Genomic DNA, 16,939 nt, shown 5'->3' on the forward strand with positions numbered 1-16,939 from the left:
CCTCTTCCGCATGGTCTTTCTCTCCTGTCAGTCAAGCAATCACTTAGATCACTCCTCATTCAACTGCCGCCATGTATATCCCCATCGGTACCTTGGCCACTGCCTCGCTTCTTGCTGGGGCTGCTCTGGCTGCACCCACCCCCTCCCCGCTCAAGGCAAGAAACATCGTCCGCCGAAGCGGCAGCCACACCATTTACAAGCCCACTCCATTCACCGCTCCCAGTCAACACAAGGCCGCCTCCAAGTACCTCGAGCTGAGCAAGACCAAGTCCAAGGGGAACGTGAACCCTCGTAGCGCTGCGTATGTCACGCGCTCCACCAGCAGTGGCAGCTCCACCTTGATCTCCCTCTTCGAAGGCGAGGAGTTCGCTACCTCAATCACCATTGGTAGTGATTCGTTTGACGTTATCGTCGACACCGGTTCCAGTGATACCTGGGTTGTCAAAACCGGCTTCACATGTATTGACCTCGACACCGGCCGCGAGACCTCCGAGTCGAGCTGCGACTTTGGCTCCACCTGGACTGTCGAGAGCTCCTTCGTGGAAATCGAGGGAGAAGAATTCGCTATCGAGTATGGCGATGGTGAGTACCTCTATGGAGTGATGGGTAACGAAACCGTCACTCTTGCCGATATCACTGTGGATCAAACCATCGGCGTGGTCACTGAGGCCGCCTGGGAGGGCGACGGAACCACCTCTGGCCTGACTGGTCTTGCGTACCCTGCCCTGTATGTATTCACCCTTGTCACATATGCACAAGTAGGCATCTAACGTCTACTAGTACGAGCGCCTACTCCACAAAGACCGACGAGCAAGTCGTCTACAGCAACATCATCACCACCATGTGGGAGGAGGGACTGATTGAACCTTATTTCAGTCTGGCCATTGAGCGCGATGTCTCCGGTGCCGCCGGCTATCTCGCTCTGGGCGGTCTGCCTCCTGTTGACTTTGTCGAAGACTTCACCAACACCTCCATCCTTGTCACCAACATTGAAGGCTACTCAAAGGCCTATGACTTCTACACCATCAACATTGATGCTGTCACTCTGAACGGCAAGAGCTTGACTAGCGCTGGTGGCGACGACATCCAGTACATCGTACGTCGTACTCACACCCTCCCCTATTTACCAGACTCTAACAAATGCAGGTCGACTCTGGCACCACCCTGAACTACCTACCAACTTCCATCTCTCAGGAGATCAACGCCGCTTTCTCCCCTGCGGCGACTTACTCCGACGACGAGGGCGCCTACATCGTTGACTGCGACGCCACCCCTCCCACTCACGGCATCACCATCAACGGCAAGACCTTCTACATCAACCCCCTCGACATGATCCTCGATGCTGGCACCGATGACGAGGGCAACACCGTCTGCATCACCGGTATCGTTGACGGTGGCAGCGACACCTCCGAAGATCTCTACATTCTGGGCGACACCTTCCAGAAGAACGTGGTCACTGTGTTCGACATTGGCGCCACGGAGCTGAGATTCGCTGCTCGCGAGAACTACACCTCCAACGACACCTACTAGACATAGACTGCCTATATCCCCAGTTACTCACGTGTATAGTTATGTTGAATGTAGTATGAAATTCATGTTCCAATAAACACCCTTCCAATACCCTAACCCCTCACAACCGAGCCTTTACCTCCTCCCTCTTCGTTCCCAATTCCTCCAACACCACCCTCGCAGCCCTCGTCCCCTCCTCAATCGCCCCATCAATAAAACTCCTCCACCCCAACGCCCAATCCGAATTCGCAAACACCACACCTCCATGCCTCTCCCTCAACCCCTCCAAACACCCACTCACCATCCCCGGCCTCGAGAAGAACCACGCGCCCTTCGCAAACTCATCCTTCACCCAATTATGAAACACCAACCGCTTCACCCCAAAATCCCCAGGCGCTAACTCCCCAACCGCCTTCAACGTCTCCCGCACGTCCTCGTCGGGCTGGATATGATTCGCATCCGTGCCGAAACACACCAGATGCGTATTTCCCGCAGGGGTCGTCCCATCACCAATAGCATAGCACAACTTGTTGAACGGGTACGCGATACCCGTCCACGACCGCATATCCTTATTATCCACTTCGGCATGCACCTTCGTACACATATTCACATGTCCCGCCTGCATAGCAGAGACCTTCTCAGTAGCCAACGCAGGCGAGAACCGGATCGTAGAGAGAACATTAAGCGGAATAGTGCACACCACCCGCTTGGCAACAAACTCCCGTCCATCCCTCGCCGTCACTCTCACTCTCACTCCCCTCCCACCCTCCTCATCAACCACACTCCCCACCGGACACGAGAACACATACCCCAACCTCCCCGTCCCCAGCGCCTCCTCCCAAAACCTCCTCGCAAACGCACTCTGCCCCTCCGTAAACTTATAACTGATCAAACAATCCATACACCCCTGATAGGTATACCCACTCATCGCCCACCAATGCAAGAACTCTCCAAACGAGCTATTCTCCATCTTTCCACCAGAGCACAGCAATATAAACGCCTCCAGAGAACTCCTCTCATTCAGACTCAACTCATCCTTGATCTGCTCCATCCGCTCCGCATACGACATCTCATCATACTTCCTAAACTCGGGGACATAGAACATGTCATGCGGGAAGGGCAGGACGGTCCGTCCATTGGTGCCATCGACGTTAGTGAACTTATGCAGCGCGGAGCGGAGGAGCTCGTCCTCGGCTTCGTGGGTCATGTAGGTTGATGAGTCGGGGTTGGTGCGCAGTTGGAAGTGGTTGACTCCTCGGCTGAAGTTGAAGGAGGGTGAGAGCGCGTTGTGCATCTTGTAGCGTGTGATTTCGCGCCATACGTGCGATTGGTGCCAGTGGACCCAGGTTCCTCCCATCTGGATTTAGGGTTAGTTATGTGGGTTTGGAGTGGGAAAGGGGAGAGGGTACGTACCTCGTAGGGATAGCCGTCGATGTTGGAGGACCAGGAGCGCCCGCCGATGCGGTCTCGGGCTTCGAGGAGGAGGGTTTTGAAGCCTGCTTTTGTTAGTGTGCACCCTGTGTAGATGGATAGGATGGGATAGGGTAAGTACCTGCGACTGTCAGGTCCCTCGTGGCAGTCAACCCGCAGTATCCACCACCAATGACAATGACGTCCCACGGTCCATCTTTGTTCGCATCTTTGATATTAGTAGGTGGTGAGATGACACCCAAAGAGGGAACGCCCTGCGTGAGCCCGCTCTCGGGTGTCCACTGGAACCCGTCGCGAGAGGTCATGTTGGAGATTGTGCTGTAGTAGAAGAGGGGATGAGTGTACTTGGTAGATACTTGCTGGGAGGTTTACGTCGGGTCCATCGTGGGCTTTTATATTACAGCATTGGAATCCATTCCGAAGGGTATCGTCGATATCTGGTTCTTGGTTTGTCGAGATTTGACTGTTCTGCCACTCAGGATATGGTTCTCAGGGCCGGTAGAAAATATTTCCCGATTGGGTTAAAAAAGAGAGATTTTGGGTGGGGCTTGACCGTTGTTGGGATGTACACCGCCTTCAGGATTTTCTTTAACGGTCCCCACACAGTAACTACATTTGGAGTAATGGGTTGCTGGAAACCAGATAAATACACCTTGAAGGAGGAATGACTGTTTACTGGTATGTACTAATGCGCACTGTAGCACGTTAAAGCTCATTTTCAATCCTACCTATCATAATGAAACCATAGTACAGTGTTCTGCCGGCATAACGCTGCCAGTTTCCCCGCACATGCCACACCGCCATATTGCCGAGGGAGTGGCTTATCTTATCGGCTTATCGGCCTATCGTGTTCCGCGTCCGTGGAGAGAAATTGCCGTTTTCGGGTAATAACGAGAGAAAAGGCTGGAGATTATCAATTAAGTAGGGAGAAGTTTGATCAAAAGATCAGGTAAAGTTAATTTCCTATTGAGTGGGTTATTCTGTAGTGCTCTATCGACTAGGTGTGATATTTATGATAGGTTTGTCTCAAGTCATTATTGTGCTTGGCCGAGATATATATTCTTCCCTGCTGTGGGTAGTACGTAGGTACCGATGGTCAAAACTTTACAACTGCTGCATTAAGTACTAGTTCAACTTTTAATGCAGTACGAAAACATTCGTGGTGGGACTCTTCCCTTTTGATGCCCTCTATACATGGTAACTCTATTACTGTTCGCGAAAGAAAAAGGTTCTAGCATGGCTTCAGATCAACATCAGCCTTCTGGCTGGAGGAAGAATTCCATAAAGAATACACATCAATGTGAGCCTGCCACAGAGTTCTGAGAGGCTATAGTCATTGCCTTCATCATAATACTCAACGGTTCAAGCTCGCTCCGCTCCTGCGCGGCTGTTACGACGAAGTTGTTAAACCAAGACACCAAGTCGAGATCAGCTTCTGCATTCTCACACTCAGGCGACCCAATCATATTCATGGAGACTATGAATAGTGGCACGAACTGATGAAGAAGGATAAGACTATCGGAACGAAGTACCAATCATCAGCATCATGATTTGTTGAATCTTGTCTTGTAACATACCTGATACCCCAATATGGATGTGTAGAGGATGACATGATAGACCGGGACATTTGCAGACTCTTCCGTGCAATGTCGACCGTGTGGTATGGGAGAAACTGGCTGTCTTGGTTACATTTTTTTGCTTGATAGAAAACAATGAGCATCTTGTAGCTGCTAAACAGAATGTCCACACAAAACCATGTATCCATGCGGTTTGTCGTCGTTGTGAGGAGTTCCTCCTGGAACCTGTCAGTTTCCGGGCTGCTGAAGCTAACTCTTGAAGATTAACGTACCGGCGACCAGTCGGACATGATGGTTTGTACCTCGGCAATGAGACCGTCGATTGTCCTATCGTACTGCGGAGTGTCCACGTCGGGCTCTGCATCAACTAGGTCCAGGTATTTGATCAAAACCAGCGTGAGACGCATGGAAGCAAAAAAGTGAATTTGTATAAACCGGGTGGATGCGTGATCAACTCCTGTGATACTAGGATCCGGGAAATTCACCGTCCAGGACCCGTCGGTAATGAGCGCCGGTTTACCAAAGGACAGACGGAAGACACAGTCCGTTCGTAGCAAGTGCCAAAATTCAAAGCGCATTCTGTTCTTCTCAATTTCGCTTTCAGGGTTAGGGGGACCGCCAGGTCGAACGATCTGCTGGCTGGGGGTTGGTTGGTCGGCATCAACAGAGAAGTACCCAAGAGCTCGGGAAATCTTTACAGACTCGGCAACGATCCTCCAAGATAGTTCACTGTTGCAAGCTTCAAGAGACATGGACATCTAAGCACTACCTTAGCTCCTATTTCAGCTAACGAGTATCCAAGGTAGGACGTACCATAAAGAAAGCAGCGAACAAGTCTGCAGGCGTATCCTTAATCTGGGCCAGCCAGCTTTCTGTTAAGTCCATACAGGAGCGACAAAGAAATTCCACGATGGCGCCTCTGTTGTGATAGGGATCCGGGTCTACCAAAAAGCCCTGGAAGAGAACATTGTAGTAGACAATTCGTATTGTCGGGTCGAGATGAACATGTGGGTTATGAAGCAGATCTGGGAGTGAAAGAATGAACTCCTTTTCAAAGGGAATTCGGAAACCCTCGAACTGATATGTATCATAATATACTTGAGCTCAGATTAGTACAATGTTGGCTCTCCAGGTGTTGTAAGAATGACCGTACATTCGATCCATTTGTGTGCAGTTTCTTTGGTGATGGCGGGTGATGCCTTGGGCTTTTCGGTCTCTACATTCTCCAACTCCGATATCTCCCGCATGGCGACCTCTATGGCCTGGATGCACTTTTCGTTCCCCCAGAAGCGCGACTCGACTGTCTTGAGGTGACAAAACACATTAGAACTGAGGAGTGATCTCATATTCTCATCCTTTAGTCCTTTCAAGATAGTTTGAGCTACGCCCTGTGCTGCCGGTAGGGGAGACCCAACACTGCGGGGCAGAGCGCTTTGTGAGGTGTCATTATCTGAGGTGATAGACATTGAACGAGATGCATCTGCAGGCTGATCTAGATCTGAGTCAATCATACAGTGATCCTCTAGACGCTCCAGTCGTCTAAGGATCTCGGAGAGGATTTCTTTGTCATCTATTAGCCTAGTATGCCGAAAGCTACGTTAGTAGCTTTCTCCATGCTTATAGCAAAGGAGGATAACCTTTTCCTGGCGGAGCGTGGTTTTCGCGGCAGATAAGTGCATTCTGCCCCGACGGCGTCGCATTTGTCGCATCTGGGGTCGATTCTATTGCAACGGATCTAATGCTCCATCAGATGGTGCATTGTTTGAACGTGCGGCTGACATGATACCTTCTTTTGCTGACAGCGGCGGCACTAAACTGTTGTCAGTATGAATGGACAACCTCAGGCTAGCTGCAGGAAGAACTGGGCTTAGCCTACCGAAATAGGCTTGCGGGAGCTCATCCTCAAGCAGTGGATCCGCGATTAGGTTGAGTGATGAGATTGCGTTGCAAGGGATGAAGAATGGCAGCGGGAAAGTGAAGAGTCCGAAAGTCCGGGCGGTAATATGGCAGCCTGCTTTGACCGCCCGGGATTAGGAAATCCCCGAATGTCCGCAGCGTCGATCGGCTCCACTTTTCCAAGGAGTCAATGACTTTCATCGTCGAGTCATCGCCTGGCAACTCAGATCCTCCTCGTAAACAAGATGCCACTTGGACATTTTAGGCAGGCGAGGTCCTTCCATGCATACGTCGTCACTGATCCAGGGCCAGCCCACTGTGGCCTGGACCCGCTTCTGGTTGCAGACTGAACCTCTGGCCAGCAAGGGTTTCTCCCCTATAAATCCAGCTCGCCCTCATACACTACCATGCTTCGTTTAGTCGACAATACGCTAGCCTGCACTCGCACAGGCATACACAATGGGTTACTCACGAGAAAGTCCGACCGGGCAAAGCCCGACGGAGAAGCCGCGCGAAGACACCATCGTTATCGGGGATCAAGAAAAACCAAGCACGGTCGATGAAAAGAACACGGAGGAGCAGAAGAAAAGCGAGGAAAATGCATCGCTGGGCAATTACATTGTATGGATTCTCTGTCTTCTACAGTGTTTCATCGCTGACTGCCTACAGAGACTGCTTTCCTATACAAATTCTACAGATCGCGTGATCCTTGCGATCGCCATGGTATGCGCGATCGGATCTGGAGTGGTATGTGAATATAGACTACATCGAAGATGATAGACCTAACGCAATGTATAGCCGCTTCCCCTGATGAATATTGTGTTCGGCAGCCTTGTCGGAGAATTCAATGGATACTTTTCCGCAGGAACATCGGTGACAGAGGCGGACTTCAAAGCGTCCGTGAGCAGACTGAGGTAAGAAGCTATACGAATGAAACAGATAGAGCTTCCTAGGTATCACGGGCTAACTTGAATACAGCTTATACATTGTCTACCTGTTCATCGGCAAATTCACTTTGACATATTTCTCCATGGTAAGCCTGCGTGTGTGACGAACCGGACTAATTGCTGACCTGCTAGTACTGTTTCCGGGTTATTGGCCTGCGAGTTTCAGCCACATTGCGACACGATTACATGCAGACGCTCTTCGCCCAGCCGATCAGCAAGCTCGATCAGGTATCAGTGGGTGCCGTAACCAACACCATTACCACCTTGTCCAATTCCATCCAGCAGAGCATTTCGGATAAATTAGCCATTCTCTTTCAATCCGTTGCTCTGCTCTTGGCAGCATACATCATCGCGTTCAAATATTCATGGGCCTTGACACTCGTCACTAGTTCAGCACTCCTATTCATCCTAATCGCTGTCAGCATAACACTACCTCGTTTAACGCAGGCTCAGCAAAGTGTCGACAAGGCGGATGAGAAGCAGTCTTCCATCGCAGCGGAGGTGTTTAGCTCAGTTCGGACAGTGGTATCCCTGGGAGCGGAAGGGAACCTCGCCACAAAATATGCGATTTGGGTTGAAGAAGCGCGTAAACGAGGCCGAAAGATGTCCATCTTCCTTGGATTTCAATTTGGGCTCATTTTCTTTGCCATGTATTCGAGTTATTCCTTGGCCTTTTGGTTTGGACTGAAGTTGTTCCGCGACGGACACATAGGGAGCATTAACACGGTCATCACGTGAGTACATCCCCCGAGGTTGGGTTCCTGTGCTAATCGGAGATAGTGTATTCTTCTCGGTCATGGTGGCAGTGAGTGTTATGGGAAACATTGCCTCGCCTTTGATCATCATCTCCAAGGCAGCTAGTGCGGCGGGTGCATTCTTTGAGATGCTGGATTCAGAAAAGATCGATGCTAGCGGTCTTGGTGGATCCGATGCCTCGGCGGAGGTGGACATAGTCCTCGAAAATATTCACTTCGCATACCCTTCCCGACCAGACACCAAAGCTCTGAATGGGCTTAATGCTCGATTTCAGCGGGGGAAGACGACGGCGTTAGTGGGTCCCTCGGGTTCGGGGAAAAGTACAATCGTGGCTCTACTTGAGCGATGGTATCAGCTGAGCGGAACCAGCGATAAAGATCAAGGAGCGATCTATGTGGGCCAACATAATGTCAATGACTTGGATCTGAAGTGGTGGAGGTCTCAGGTTGGGCTGGTACAACAAGAGCCTGTTCTTTTTAACGATACCATTTTTAACAACATCTCCCTTGGGCTGATTGGGACAAAGTGGGAGCATGAGACCCATGAGAAAAAGAAAGAACTCATTGAAAATGCGTGTCGGGAGGCTTTCGCTGATGAGTTCATTCAACGGCTACCCAAGGTATGATCAAGACGATCTCCTGAGTATCAAATCTGACGTTTGCAGGGATATGACACTCCAGTTGGCGAGAATGGTACCAAATTAAGTGGTGGTCAGAGGCAACGACTTGCGATAGCCCGCAGTATTGTGCGCCAACCATCTATCCTGATATTGGACGAGGCGACGAGTGCGATCGATGTGCGCAGCGAGAAGATTGTTCAGGCAGCCTTAGACCGGCTCTCTCGCAATCGTACGACAATCGTCATCGCTCACAGACTGTCGACCATCCGACAAGCCGACCATATTATTGTGATGAAGGGTGGTGTGGACATCGAGCAGGGTACTCATGAGGACCTTCTCAAAATCGACGGTGGAGTCTATAGTGGCCTTGTCAATGCTCAGAAAGTGGAGCTACTGGATGATGACACGGCCACCAGCGACATAACCGAAGAATTAAAGGAAGACCTTGAACCTGCAGATGAACTTGTTCGAATGTCTACGAACCAGGATGGAAAGAAGTCGACAATGAAGAACAAAGGCTTCTTCGGCAGCATCGGACTATTCCTATATGAGCAGAGGGCACTTTGGAGATTTTACATTCCAGTCGTGGCAAGTGCGGCTGGAGCTGGAGGTAAGCACGCTCGAATTCGCGCTGTCAATACGGACTAACAAAGACATGCCGGTAGCTGCGTTTCCACTCCAAAGTTGGTTGTTTGCGAAGCTTATCGCTGTGTTCCAGTTGACTGGCCAGAGTCTGGCTCACGCAGCCAACTTCTGGGCATTGATGTTCTTCATTCTGGCCCTTGGGACAGCTGCATCCTACGGACTTATGGGATATTCTTCAAACAGGTTCTCATTTGTAAGACTTGCTCTACAACCATTAATGATTTAGATGCTAACTCCCCCCAGGAAGTATCCTCCTTCTATCGAACGCAATACTTTCACAACGTGCTCAACAAGCCTATTCCATTTCACGATCAGATCGAAAACGCTTCTGGCTCCCTTGTCTCTCGGCTAGCGACAGACCCGAAGCAAGTGCAAGAGATAGTCGGGATTAACGGTGCATTTCCGCTATCGTCCATCTTTAGTATTCTGGGATGTATCATCATCGCGTTCACATTCGGTTGGAAGCTCAGTCTCGTCGCTGTATTTGCGGCGCTGCCATGCACATTCCTTGCAGCGTTCATGCGCATTCGCTACGAAATTCAATTCGAGGCAATGAACGCCAAGGTCTACTCCGGAAGTTCGCAATTCGCAGCTGAAGCCATAGACGCTTTCCGTACCGTCTCAGCTTTGACAATGGAAGATGTGATCCTGGACCGGTATTCCAACCTCCTACGGGACCAGCAAACGAAAGCCTTCCGAAAGGCCTGGTACGCCACCCTCATTTTCGCATTCTCTGACAGTGTCGAATTGTGCGCCATGGCACTCACGTTCTGGTAAGTTCTAAATAACCAACCATTCACCACTGCATCTAACAGAAATCTGCAGGTATGGCGGCCAACTCCTCGCCTCCAGAGAATACCAACCGACCGACTTCTTCGTCATCTACATCGCAATCATCCAAGGCGGTCAATCCGCCGGCCAATTCTTCAGTTTCGGCTCCAACGTCGCGCAAGCCATAGCCGCCGCAAACCGCATACTGAGTCTCCGTCCAAACAAGGCTGAACAACAAGAATCCCAAATCATCAAATCCCAACCCGAGTCCCTCCGCACCTACTCCGGAGCCAACATCGAATTCACCAACGTCGTATTCCGCTACCCCAGCCAAGACACCCCGCTCTTCACGAACCTCAACGTCAAAATCGAAAGCGGCCAATTCGTCGCCTTCGTCGGCCCATCCGGCTGCGGAAAAACAACCGTCATATCTCTCCTCGAACGATTCTACACCCCCTACCAAGGAACAGTCCTCATCAACGGCAACGACATCCACTCCATCGACGCCTCATACTACCGCCGCTCCATATCCCTCGTAGCACAAGAACCCCGACTCTTCGAAGGCACTATCCGCGATAACATCACCCTCGGACTCGACCCCTCCGAATATACCGAGGCCGATCTGATCCAAGCATGCAAGGACGCAGAGATCCACGACTTCATCACCTCCCTCCCGGAGGGATACTCCACTGATCTTGGGATCAAGGCCCAGACGTCCATGAGTGGAGGACAACGTCAACGCATGTGTATTGCTAGAGCGCTGCTGCGCAAACCATCTCTCCTTCTGCTTGATGAAGCGACATCGAGTCTTGACTCCCAGTCTGAGAAGGTCGTGCAGGCGGCGATGGAGCGGTTGGCTGCGAAACGGTGTATGACCATTGTGGCGGTCGCGCATAGATTGGCTACTATTCAGAAAGCGGATACGATCTTTGTCTTTGGGGAGAGTCGGAGTGGTTATGGGTCGAGGGTCGTGGAGCAGGGGAGTCATCAGGAGTTGTTGCGGAATAAAGGGACGTATTGGCAGATGGTGAGTTTTGGTTGATGATTAATATTTGCTGTGTGATTGTGGTTGCTAATTGTTTGCAGTGTCAGGAGAACGCGCTCGATCGGTGATTGTATCCTACCCTGTTTTATTTGGTATGGATTTTGGTACATATTTGTGATAAGCTGCTGGCGTGGAGTTGATGCATCATTCGAGCGGCGAGTAGATAACTTGCTATTAGAACTAATACCCATTTATATATAGACGATCATGCTATACATATACACCCTCCAACCACGAACCACAGTAATACCCAACCCCTCCACGGGGACCATAAGAATCAAACTGACAGCTCAACAATCGACTTAAGTCTTACATGAAAGGAGATAGTGCCAATGCCGCTGCACTCCCATTGCAGTTATGTCAGTAGCAACAGACTTGTGAAGATCTGAATCTTATGACTCGTAGGATTGAGTACCCATGGCATGCATAGCAGATCAACAAATAAAACAACCTGCAATGTCATTTGAACTGCTGTTCAACTGACTGGAAGATAGTGGATACTAAGCTTTAGCCGGGTGTGACCGCCGTGCGGTCCGGTCTATTTGTGGAGCAAGCTAATGCCAAAGAACGATTGGGTCCATAGAACGGGAAATTGCCAGATGATTACTGCGTGAGATGACTTGAATCGCGAGAGGCAGAACGGTTGCCTGCACTTTCTGGACGCAATTTGCACATTTCGCACAAAATGCTTGTATCAATATTTTCAACTATACTATAGACAGACGGCTTACTGCTTTCTACTACTTCGAATCGCTATCTCATAAAAGGTGGACATTTTATTAATTCTTCGTGAGTCATTTCGGACATTTTAGTGAGATCGTCGGTTCAGCTCGTCCAGACGCTAGCGTTCGTGATTGCTAAAGGACGAAATATATTCTGGCTCCGTCTTCAGTTCCCACTTCTTGTGCGTGCCAGCAATAGGATTCGATAGTGTATTCGGGTAGCCAGACGATGGTGTACTCGAGTTGCCGGATTTCTTCTTGCCTCCCCTCTTCTTTTTTGACTTCTTGCGGGGGCTCGAATCATCGCCGGGGGCATCCTCTGGTGTTTGCGCTCCGCTCCGTGGAGAAAATTTTGGATTCGGATCTGGCTTATCGGACGAGGCTTTCTCTGGCTGCGTCGTCTTCTCTGGCTGAGGAGCTTTCTCCGGATGAACCGGGGCCGCTTTTTCCGGGACGGGCTTTGAAGATGCCGCAGGCTTTAAATCCTCCTTTAGTGTGGGCTCCGGCTCTGACTTTGGCTCTGTCTTTGATGGAGTTGGTTCCGGTGCAAAGCTTTGATACCTCACTGGCTGAGGCGACCGGAAGGTGAATGAGAGAGGTGAAACTGGAGCAGGAGATGGAGACTTGGGCTTCTCTTCTGGTAGTTCTGGCACGGTGTCGGCGGGTTTAGAATCCTTGACACCGTCCTCCGAACTATCCACGCTAGCTTCTGGGTCGCTCTTGGTGTCATTGCTGTCAGAAACAAGAGTTGTTTGATCAGTAGAAGCATCCTCGTCGGACACGAAGGCAGCACGGCTGGCTGCTGGGCCGTTGGTAGTCGCCTGGGTCAATTTGGCAATGCTCCCGGAGTAGATCTTCAAGACGCGTTCCAGTAGAAACTGATCGAACATTGCATTGCTTCCCACACCATACTTCAGAATATCGGTTCTGAACTGTTCTTCGCCGGCTTTGAACGCTGCGGCAAGTTGATCGGACACAAAGTCCTCAAACCACTTCCTACCGACGAACAAAGTAGCATACACCTCCCGCGCAACCTTGAGTAGTTCCAGTGTTGACACGGAGTCGACGAAGGTATGCATATAGCGCTGTGCGTGGTCCAGCAGGCCCTGGATCTGGTGTCGCTGAGCCATGTGGAAGGCGTATACGCTGCGTTTGAATTCCCGAGCTCGGGCTTTGCAAGTAGAAACGTTGGGATATGTGGCGAGGGTTTGATATTCCCCAGTGTAAAGATAATGGATGAAGGTATGTCCAATGTCGGCGTACATTTCTTCGAGGGCGAATTCCCTGATGTGGGCGAATTTGGGCAAGTTGGCGATTTTGAGGACGTAGTATTCGGGTATGACGTAGGTGGTGCGGCCGATTGTGATGTGGTTGACAGGACCTGCGTAGGGACTGTAGTGCTTTATTCAGTGTTTGATCACATGAAAACAGAGGCAAGTATCTCAATGGCCTAGCTACCTGTCACGAGGCTGGGGATAGTCCGTGATCATTTTGGGAGGCGATTCTGGCTCTGCGAAGACATTTTGGGTCGGCTTCTTTGGCGCAGTGCCAAAGAGATTGCACAATGGACTGTCCGCCGGGAATATCTTTGCCATTGTGTATGCCGACTGTCGTGAGAGATAGACAGACGTAGAAGGGCTGATGTGAGGGATGGCCATTCAAAACAAAGACCGACGAGATCCTGGTTAGCCAGGCAATATGGACTCACCGCCTGGATTAACCGAGTTTCGGATCCTCGCCGCCTACCGCGATAGGGAAGGTGTGTATTTACGACCCGCAGAATGATCTTATCTCGTGATTCCGTGGTTGAGCCCGTACCTGAATTTGAGGTCCGTTTCATGATCTTGTCCTACTCTGTGTCTATGGATGAAATAAATATAATCGCACATTTCCTTCTCATTGTCTTTTGTGAAGAGCTTTTCATACTTTCATGGTCGTTTCCGAGGAAATGCAAGCATTTTTCAGATCTCTCGGAAAATACCGTGACGCCTTGTTTATCAGCTGCCTCAGGCACACTTCTCCACAATATCCTATTCGCCTATTTCGGAAAGAAGCGGTATTGATAGGACGATATGCAAGTTATCGTAATATTGGCCCATGCAGCATCTGACAGCATTACTTTAACTATCACTGGATTCAAATGATTGTATATGCTCCTTGGTTCATGGCGACCAACCAGAATATATCAACCCCTATTACTGCTACTTACTTACGGTCAACTAAACAATCCCCTCACTGTCTAATTGCGCACACAAACTCCTCCACCTCCCTCCCAATAACCCTCTCCCTAACCAAATTCCTCATTGACTCCACAACCCAAGTCTGACAATCCCTTTGCACCACCCTCCTCCCAACCCCAACTCCACACTCTCCCAACCCTCCCTCCTCACCAACACTATTCAACGACTTCCCCGGCACCTTCGCCTCATACAAAATCCTCTCAAAGGCACAACCCGGCACGTTCTCAATCCTTTCCGGTCCCTCCATCAGCTTCTGATCGAAATACCTCCCATCCACCCACTGCAATGGGAACCGCTTCGTCGGAATATCCGGACTGGTACGGAGATCGTGGCGGCGCTTGATCTCAAAGATGAACCCGTTGCGCACGTCCCCAGTTGCGTGGATCTTATCCCCGATCAGGGGATCAACTGGAGAAGATATCCAGTATGCCCAGTGGTCTTTGAACGGGTGGCCGTTGAAGATGTGCAGCTCGAGGAGCAGGGAGTCTTTGGGGCCGGTGGGTGGGACGGTGGGTGGTTGTGGGGTGTTTCTTTGTGATTGAGGGGTTGGTGGGGGGATGGGTGCGGGGGGCGGGGGCGGTGGGATGGAGGACATCGTATTGATTATTGTAGCTTTTATATGCTATGTACTTCGAGCAGTAGTGTGATAGTGTCTAGTGTAAGATTGGGAAGCGGCATAGGGACTACATAGGTGTGTGTCTTTAGCTGGCGCAGTTAAGCGCTGTTGCCTAGGTAAGCGCGGGGTGGGATTGAGTGATCGTCATCCATACAACAGTGGAGGTATAACAATGTGAGATAAAATAACGCCCATAATACATGATGATGCTTCATTTAAAGCGATTCACACCTTCCTCATCTCAACCACCCCCTCCCCAAACTCCGGATACACCTGAAACGTGACCCTCAACCCCGCCACCGCAGCCATCTGTTCCCAATCCTTCTGGCCTCTCTGCCTCCCACCAAAGAACAGAATCATCGCCGCATGCGCCCCCGCCATATTCACATTCTTAGGCAGCCCATGAATCAGGACTCGGGAATACGGTGCCATCGCCTCTGCAATCTTCTGCAACAGTCGTGCAGCCTCTAAATCAGGCAGATCATGCATGAGATTCTGCAGATGGTACACGAGCGCCCCCTTGACCGGCTGGGGGTTATCCTCCCCCTTGAAATCCCACTTTTGCAGCGTAATACCTGGAATACTCGCAATGCCCGGGTTAAAATCCTGCACGATGAGATCGGTTTCCTGAAGTTGCGGAAACGCTGCCTGAAGCTGCAGGAGCATCTGGCCCTTACCACCGCCTATATCTACCATTGTTCTGGGGATCGAGATGCTATCAGCTTCATTAAGGACAGCTTGGATATCGTACCCATGGGCCTGGAGATTCTCGGGAGTTGGTAGAACAGTGCCGAACTTCCCGTCCATGAAGCCATTGACGTTCGTCAGACGGCCGTTGGCTTCCATGATTGACCAGAAGTTCTGCTCGGCTAGATCTGCTCTGCCTATACTGCTGTAGGCATAATGCAGTGGGTTGTCCATTTCATCGAATGGGTATTGGAAATTGCTGGCTTCTAGCTTTCGCATGAGGAAGGCGGATGCCAAGAGGCCTTCTGTTGTGCTGGAGAACACATAGTGTGTTAGGTGGAATGTTTAGTGGTAAGTTGGACTTGTCAGATCTTACAATAGGAGAGACCCATGTTTTGCTGAGGGAGTCGCTTCAATGTGTTTGGTGACTTCGTTTGCCTGGTACATGTCCTCTTTCACTCGGTTAACAAAGCCTAGACCAGCCATGGCGAGCAATGTGTCTTCTGCATAAAACATTGTGGGTCAGCTATCACAAAGTAATCATGGTGTAGCACACTGGGAATACTGACCGATGAGAACTAGAGCTGTCTGATGTGTCAATATGTGCTGCTTATTATTGTTAGAGGTTACTTACGTGGCTCAGGGTCACCAGGTTTCGTTTGCTTGCGATACAAATTCAAAACTGCTTCTGAGGAGAGTGGGCCACCCCAGGCTTTTGCTAGTATTTCGAAGACGCGGAATCGAATGGCAACGGGTACGAAGCCTAATGAACACGCCTGTAGTGGCATATATTAGCCTAGTGGCCCATGCCGGAGAGGTATCTGATTCACTGAATAGATTGTTCTTTCCAGAACTGCACCTGCAGAGACTGAAGCCATAGTGTTTCACCGAATTCTTAATGACTTGGACATAAATCACCTGGTGCAGAATTCGATGTCGTTATATACACTCCGTGCTCGTATTCCAAAGTACTTTGGTTCGTCGCATTCTCTGCGCATGGACTGATCAATAAGTACTCCACCGAATCAGGAAATATCGAGTTTCGTGACTGGTATTGATGGGTGCGATGTGCGCGTCATAGATTTATGCAGCTGCCCAAAACGAGTTGTGCACGTGTTGCACTAACGAGATTTTGGTCGGAATACAAAGTGGTAACCGAGAAGGTTTATCACCCTTTGAAGCGAGCAGCGATAAACTTGATGAGATTGGAGTAGAATTGCATTTCGCTTTTAGATGCGTAGGGGTAGATGCTGGATGGAGTCTTCATGCATTTCCACCTCGGTTATTCATTTCTTCGCCAATTACGAGAGCATGAGTATAGCAGTATGTTGTTAGTTCTTTGGCAACATTTGAGTAATAGAGTCGCCATTACTAGCATGAGCTAACCCTATAAGGTGAAAATGAGACTCTTCGAAGTCTGCGAAATATCTCTAGATTGAAATTGGAGCCTTTGCCACAGAAGAATCATATATTATAAT

The 16,939-nt window shown here is 50.1% G+C and overlaps 7 protein-coding genes across 7 annotated transcripts; 2 read left to right on the forward strand and 5 right to left on the reverse strand.

Annotated features, from left to right (window-relative positions):
* Positions 1 to 40: 40 nt before the first annotated feature.
* BO79DRAFT_280835 (acid protease) lies at positions 41 to 1,602 on the forward strand. The gene is made up of 3 exons (XM_025688094.1): positions 41 to 727; positions 781 to 1,096; positions 1,147 to 1,602. The coding sequence occupies exons 1-3, from the start codon at positions 72 to 74 to the stop codon at positions 1,528 to 1,530; spliced, it is 1,356 nt and encodes a 451-aa protein (XP_025541584.1). The 5' UTR covers positions 41 to 71; the 3' UTR covers positions 1,531 to 1,602.
* Positions 1,603 to 1,630: 28 nt separating this feature from the next.
* On the reverse strand, positions 1,631 to 3,245 carry BO79DRAFT_191526 (monoamine oxidase; the record flags this gene model as incomplete). The annotated part of the gene is made up of 3 exons (XM_025680833.1): positions 1,631 to 2,866; positions 2,923 to 3,008; positions 3,062 to 3,245. The coding sequence occupies 3 exons, from the start codon at positions 3,243 to 3,245 to the stop codon at positions 1,631 to 1,633; spliced, it is 1,506 nt and encodes a 501-aa protein (XP_025541585.1).
* A 990-nt stretch (positions 3,246 to 4,235) lies between these two features.
* Positions 4,236 to 6,417, reverse strand: BO79DRAFT_236480 (transcription factor domain-containing protein; the record flags this gene model as incomplete). The annotated part of the gene is made up of 7 exons (XM_025684584.1): positions 4,236 to 4,455; positions 4,518 to 4,735; positions 4,790 to 5,275; positions 5,331 to 5,614; positions 5,671 to 6,095; positions 6,155 to 6,252; positions 6,394 to 6,417. The coding sequence occupies 7 exons, from the start codon at positions 6,415 to 6,417 to the stop codon at positions 4,236 to 4,238; spliced, it is 1,755 nt and encodes a 584-aa protein (XP_025541586.1).
* Positions 6,418 to 6,842: 425 nt separating this feature from the next.
* On the forward strand, positions 6,843 to 11,381 carry BO79DRAFT_191533 (ABC transporter ATP-binding protein). Its single transcript, XM_025680834.1, has 11 exons — positions 6,843 to 7,034; positions 7,083 to 7,160; positions 7,212 to 7,327; positions 7,392 to 7,446; positions 7,493 to 8,094; positions 8,141 to 8,735; positions 8,781 to 9,345; positions 9,401 to 9,573; positions 9,624 to 10,153; positions 10,206 to 11,178; positions 11,238 to 11,381. The coding sequence occupies exons 1-11, from the start codon at positions 6,873 to 6,875 to the stop codon at positions 11,262 to 11,264; spliced, it is 3,876 nt and encodes a 1,291-aa protein (XP_025541587.1). The 5' UTR covers positions 6,843 to 6,872; the 3' UTR covers positions 11,265 to 11,381.
* Positions 11,382 to 11,918: 537 nt separating this feature from the next.
* BO79DRAFT_236482 (uncharacterized protein) lies at positions 11,919 to 13,513 on the reverse strand (the record flags this gene model as incomplete). The annotated part of the gene is made up of 2 exons (XM_025684585.1): positions 11,919 to 13,310; positions 13,377 to 13,513. 2 exons carry the CDS (start codon positions 13,511 to 13,513, stop codon positions 12,038 to 12,040), a joined length of 1,410 nt encoding a protein of 469 aa, XP_025541588.1. The 3' UTR covers positions 11,919 to 12,037.
* Positions 13,514 to 14,150: 637 nt separating this feature from the next.
* BO79DRAFT_109556 (uncharacterized protein) lies at positions 14,151 to 14,672 on the reverse strand (the record flags this gene model as incomplete). Its single annotated transcript, XM_025677912.1, has 1 exon — positions 14,151 to 14,672. A coding segment is annotated over one exon (522 nt), but the record flags the coding sequence as incomplete, so codon positions are not given.
* Positions 14,673 to 14,999: 327 nt separating this feature from the next.
* Positions 15,000 to 16,339, reverse strand: BO79DRAFT_286254 (putative O-methyltransferase; the record flags this gene model as incomplete). Its single annotated transcript, XM_025688445.1, has 5 exons — positions 15,000 to 15,774; positions 15,838 to 15,964; positions 16,031 to 16,045; positions 16,096 to 16,237; positions 16,292 to 16,339. The coding sequence occupies 5 exons, from the start codon at positions 16,337 to 16,339 to the stop codon at positions 15,000 to 15,002; spliced, it is 1,107 nt and encodes a 368-aa protein (XP_025541590.1).
* Positions 16,340 to 16,939: the final 600 nt, after the last annotated feature.

Source organism: Aspergillus costaricaensis (genome assembly GCF_003184835.1).
Source record: "Aspergillus costaricaensis CBS 115574 unplaced genomic scaffold BO79scaffold_9, whole genome shotgun sequence".
Lineage (NCBI taxonomy): Eukaryota > Fungi > Ascomycota > Eurotiomycetes > Eurotiales > Aspergillaceae > Aspergillus > Aspergillus costaricensis.